Here is a 6000-nt window from a genome sequence, read left to right as displayed (position 1 = left end):
GAATTTTGACAGCATGAATTTGTAGTGGATCAAGTCGTCAGAGGCCTCCACCCTTTCCCATCATGTGATGATACAGAATTAGGAGTTTATAAATCAAATATTGGGGAGAGATTCAATATTATTTGATTATGAGCTTGGCAAAAATTTACCATTGAGCTAAGTCTACCAAAAGCAAATATAATCTGATGTAATTTTAAAGGGTCTCAACACACTAACCAGTCATTTCCAACTGGTATGCTACAAGAGTTTTCAAAACATGCAATACCTGACTATTTAGTCAGGGTCACTGACCTCTTTTCCCTTAGATTGTCAAATGAAAAAATGACAACAACCAATACAACAATAGCTACCTGGTGTGAAAAACTAAAAATCCTACTTTTGTCAGATTGGCAAAAAAATATGTATTTTTGGTGTGCCACCAAAATTTTAGTAGTTTATATGTGCCATGAGGTAAAAAAGAATTTTGGTAGTTTATGTGTGCCATAAGGTAAAAAAAAGAATGAAAATCACTGTGCTAAATTATGAAGACATTTTGAATATAGAAGTTCTTAATGTTTTCAAATAGCTATATAGGTATTAAAATATTTCCAGAAATTTGTACTGTAAAATCGACCAGATATCCTTTCTTAATGGCATTCTTAGTGTCCCATAATAATATCCTAACTTTGTGAGGTGGTCAAAAGCTCACACATTACTTTCATGTGTATTATCTCATTTGATATTCACAAGTCCAGGTACTACCTACCTGGGTCAGTATATAGAATATAGAACATCTGGATTGTCTTCAACTTTGTCTGTCGATCATAACCTTTCTCTTGTCCTACCATTTACAATGATGGCTTAGAAAAAGTTATGGTAATGTTTTAAGAGAAAAAAAACACTCCTTCATTTGCAAGGCATTTTTTATTTGCTTCTACCTATGATTTTGGTTCTCACCTTTTGCCTTCTGCCTAGACATAAAAAAGTGGGGAGTGCCTAGGGCTGTGGTTCATCTAAGAATGACCTCTGTACTTATAAGCTTAACTAAAGGACTTTGTAACTTATTTTTACTTTGAGTTTGATAAAATTCTAGGCTAATTGCAGCAATATAAGTCTACACACTCAAAGCACTGAAGTTCAATTAAATAATTCAGCAAATTGTACTGAGTATCTTCTCTACATAAATACTATATATACTTAATTTTCACAATATCACAGGGGAAATAACAAATGTCTAGGAAAGAAGTATAGGTTTTATGTGATTATAAACTCAGGATGTATGCCAGAGTGATACCACTGTCAGAAAAGCTAATGTGCTCCTGGGCTGTGTTACACGGAGTCTGGCATATAGAGCAAGGGTTGTGACAGATTACCATGTTCTTATTTCTATTCTTCTTATATTTCACACCTGGAATGTTCACCTATGGACACTTAGAAAAATTAGAGCTACCCAGAGGACAGTGTCCAGTGTGAGAGAGGGGCTCAAAGCAATGTGCTATGAGAAGTGTTTGAAAGTAGGAATATTTAGCCAGAGAATTGAACATGGCACAGAGAGTTGAACAGAGAATTGGCAGAAGATGGAAGAAAGTTTATCATTATTGTGTATGACTAACAGAGGGGAAAATAAGGCCTCTGTATTTACCTTACAGGAGGCAGGTTTGGGCACAGAATGAGTAAGGCTTTGGATTACTTCATAAGTATTTTAATTTACTATTTATTAAAAGATAAAAAACTTCTTGTCAAAGGATTCAACATTGGATAAGGTATTAAATAGGATATATTTAAAGTCCTTTCCAAATTTGAGTCTTATTCTTCAGTATACTAGTAACATAATTCATAGTGTAATTGTGTCTGTGGATAACTATAAAGCCCCATGAAAAAAAAACAAAAAGATTTCTGCCAGAGGGAATAATCTTTACAGAGAATGTATCATTTGAGTTGCAGCTTGAATGATTGGTAGGATTTTGACAGTAATATTGGGCACCTCAAGCTAACAATTAAACAATTAAAATGTATGAGAATTCCCGAAACTCACAATGCAACTTAGGTATGAAAAGAATTTTCATTTTATCTAAAACTAATTTGGTCATCTTCATGAAATTTCATTCACTGATTATATATGTGCCTGTATATAATCAGTATACACACACACGTCTAATCCAGGAACCTGGGTTCAGTCAGTATTTTAATTAGTTCCTTTAGATAAAGTTCATCTTTTTTTAGGTAAGATCCTTAGCCTTCCATATTCCTACCTTTTCCCCAACATCCTATTTTAGATTGTATTTGGGAATATCAGAAGAGGGGAGCTTCCATTACCTTGAGGCATCGGGACAAAGGGTCACTGAATTTGAATTTTTTTTTCTCTTCTGGTCTCTGTGGTGACATCCTTTGGGTGCCTAGTTGCTTCTGGTCTTTCACTTGAAGTTGGTGGCTAGAGAAGTTCATGTTTTTGCTTTCTCAGTTTGGTCAGGGCCTAGTAGCCATCTCTGACTGGCAGAACTCATTTCTTGGCACTTTAAACATCCCTGCTCCGGAAGGTACACCTGCAGTTTTCTCTAGAGTATCACCTTGCTCTTTTATTACCAGACTTCATGGCAGGTCTGCTAGCTCTCAACTCAGCTGCCTTCTGAGTACACAAGCTGTCTGGAAAGTAAATTCCTGACTTCCCTCTGCCTATGATGCCTTGTTCAAGGTTAATTGAATGTGGTAACCTAAGCCTAACCAAGTGATATCCTTCCAAAGATCTGAGAACTGGGACAAAAAATTTTCTGCCCTTGAGTTTTGTCATACCTATCTCTACATTTCTAAAGCTAAAACTGCTCACCTTACATCCTCCAGGTGAGAATAAGACTGTTATTGGTGGTCTTTCTTGAGCACTTGTACCTCTTTTTTATAATTCTACGTGTCAAAGAGGATAAAATTTTCTTCTACTTTACCTACCTCATTGCCACTGTCTTCTTTATATAATCTTGGCCTAAGCCTTTATGGTGAAACAGTGTATCTTCTCTTCACTATGGGAGAAACTCTTATCATTTGGACCACTAGGTCTAACCTTGATTTGTTAAGTCATAGGTACGCGACGACACTCTAACCAACTGAGCCACCTGGCCAAGCAACAAATGTACATTTTATCTCTTGACAATGTCTTGATTTGAAGTCTGACAACTTGCTAAAAAATCTTACATTAAGTGTCAAAAGTCAAATATTAACTCTTTCTTTTGTACTTCTTATGCAATCTAAATTCTCAGCAAAAAGCTGCCTTGGATTGAATAGGTCTTGTGCTCAGAAGGTCACATTACTAGTTCTCAAAACATCACCCCACTTCCCCATTACACAAATATTTTGGCCCCAAAATCTGATCATGTGAGTTTGCCTTTTAAAGCCTTTCAATAATTTCCCATTCTCTTAAAATAAAATCATTCTAAAGGCTTTCCTGAGTAACTAGACTAGGTTAGGACCTCTGTGTGAGCTTCCACAGGTTCTCATAATGTTCATATAATTTTGCTTTGTCATCTTTCCTGGTGGACTTGAACTCAACATTTCCAATATCCACTGCATTGTCCTTGGGCATGGAAGGTGCTTAATAAATATTTGTATGAGTTATAGTTTTAATTATAAGCATGAGTTACAGTTTCACCTGTAAATCAATAAATTGGCAACCTAGTTTACACAGCTCCTTTTGAGGTTTTTAAAATTGATGCTAGTATTCTGAAAGATGAACCCACAGTAGTTGGGCTGATGGTATCAAGTTCTAGTCCTCCAGAGCCAGGCTTTTAAAAAATTATTTTATTTTTATTTAATATATAATCTTTATTAAATATACTATATTTTGGAGCCTGGCTTTTGAACACAGGAAATTCACCAATATGTGCCATCTTGTCATATTTCTTTTTTTTCCACAAATGATTCTAAATGACCACAGCAATCTTTTGTTTTTTTTTATTGTTGTCCTATTATGGTTATCATATTTCTTAACAAACAACTTCTCTTTTCCTTGGGGACACCCCTACCTTACACAAGAATTCTCTCAAACTACAAGGACATCCATCCTCATCAATACCTAAGTTCACAAAGAAGACACTTCACTTTAAGATACCCAATTATCTTCCACAGATTTTTAGCAGCTTGCAGTTGTACCAACTTTTTTCTCAGGCTTATTTTACCTTAAGCCAGTCCTTCTGTTTTATGAGGCTTCAATTAACTACATTTAGGCATGTTATGACCAAATAGATGTGGCTAGAGAGGGTAGCACAATAACAATCTATATGTAAATTGTTACTTTATTGACTAACATTTATGTTTGAAATTGGAAAACCATTAAAAAGGAACTTCAATTTCAAATATGCATACACACCAAAAAGGCCCGGGGAGTCATTATTTTTGATCTCGAGATAACAACAGAACTAAAACCTATTCCAAAGAAGCAAATGGCAACAGAGGTCAATAGGCTGTGACATGCATCCATTTTATTTTTAAAACATTTGTACCTTCGCTAAGTGCCCTGCAGAATCTTCACTACCACTAAAAACAATGGGCAGACAAGTTTAGGGTAACTTGAAGAAGCACATTTTTCCGTTATAGGGAAGGAAGAGAGAGGGAGAGTCAAGAAGAGACGGAGGTTGCTTCTGTCCCTAAACCCTGCCAGTCCTCACACGGACGAAGCTGTTTGGAAGGTCCAGCTCAGCAAGCATGGTATGGGGATCTAGTAGCCAGAGACCGTGAGCGGAGGGAGAGAGCCCACTGGTTCCAAACCCCCAATACAACGGGTCTAGACACTTATTTTTCCAATAACCAATCTGCTCACTCTCACCTCCCCGCGCAGGCACGCCGCAGTGCTAACCCGGGCTCCGACTGACATTGTGAGGAGGGAAAGTACGCCAAATCACCCTTACCAGCAAAAAGGGCCAGAGAGCGCGCGGCACCCGCAGCCGCTCTCCGTTCCCTCAGGGTGGGCCATCCGAGGCCTCACACGCGGGGTTACGCGGCCCACGGTGCGAGGGCAGGCGGGGGGCGCGTGCGCGCGGATGGGCGGGGGGCGGGGGGGGGGAGGAATAGCGCCTCGCGCCAGCAGGTGGGCGCGTCTTCTCGCGAGCGTGCACGCTGCGCCTTCTCCCTCACGTTCCGAGCGCCGCGTCCCCTCCCAACCAGGAGCGCGCCTCCCGCCCTTGCGCGGGTCCCTGTCGGTCTCTCAGAGGCGCACACTCCCCTGAGCCTCTGCCACGGCTGTCGCTTCGGCCGCGGCTCTCTAGCCTTGCGGTTCAGCCTCGGCCCCTCAGCGCGGTCTGGGTCCTCATCCCCTCCCCTCCGCCACTCCCCTTCCCTTTCCCGCCTTTCCTTCCCACCTGGTCCACCAAAAGAGCCTGGATACGGAGCAGGCGGGCTTGAGAAGGGGGTTAGAAAAATGGAGGTGCCGCGCCTGGATCATGCCCTCAACAGCCCCACCAGCCCCTGTGAGGAGGTGATCAAAAACCTCAGCCTGGAGGCCATTCAGCTGTGCGACCGGGACGGTAAGAGCGGCCGGGACCAGAAGGAGAAGGGCCGAGCCGGTGCCCAGGCGCCGTGGCCACTCCAGCTCCGCGGACCCTGCCTGCCCCGCAGCAAGGTCTTTTGTCGACCCCTCTGTGAGAATAAATGCAGGTGGGGGTTCCCCTCAGCCCGGGTGCCCTCCCCACAGACCCCCGAAACAAAAGGACCCCGGGGCTAGCGTGTTGGCACGTCAAGTCGCTGCCGTCCCCAGCCGCGGCACCCCTGGCTGTCCTCGCCCGCCTGGCCCCAGCCGAGGAGCTGCGCCGGCGAGGGCGCCTTCCTGCCGGCAGCTTCTGCCCGGCTCGAGGCGTTTCCAGTCTTTGCCGCAGTCCGGATTTCCTGGGTCTCTGGGCACCGAGGGGGAAATGCCCTCTGGATGTTTCTAGCAACCCGATTCGCCACCCCCACCCCCGCCCAAAACACACACACACACACACACTAGTTAGCATTTTCTATCCAGAAACTTATCAGTTCCTTTTTAAAACCTCCCATCTT

General features: G+C 42.4%; 1 protein-coding gene across 1 annotated transcript in view; it reads left to right on the top strand.

Annotated features, from left to right (window-relative positions):
• The first annotated feature begins 5072 nt into the window (after window positions 1-5072).
• Window positions 5073-6000, top strand: part of PHYHIPL (phytanoyl-CoA 2-hydroxylase interacting protein like) — a 55060-nt gene continuing 54132 nt past the window's right edge. Inside the window, exon 1 of the mRNA XM_028511978.2 lies at window positions 5073-5486. Within this exon, the coding sequence (XP_028367779.1) occupies window positions 5381-5486 (106 nt within the window). The 5' untranslated portion in view covers window positions 5073-5380. The remainder of the gene's footprint in view (window positions 5487-6000) is intronic.

Source organism: Phyllostomus discolor, chromosome 5 (assembly GCF_004126475.2).
Source record: "Phyllostomus discolor isolate MPI-MPIP mPhyDis1 chromosome 5, mPhyDis1.pri.v3, whole genome shotgun sequence".
Taxonomy (NCBI): Eukaryota; Metazoa; Chordata; class Mammalia; order Chiroptera; family Phyllostomidae; genus Phyllostomus; species Phyllostomus discolor.
This window is presented reverse-complemented; position numbering and strand designations above follow the sequence as displayed.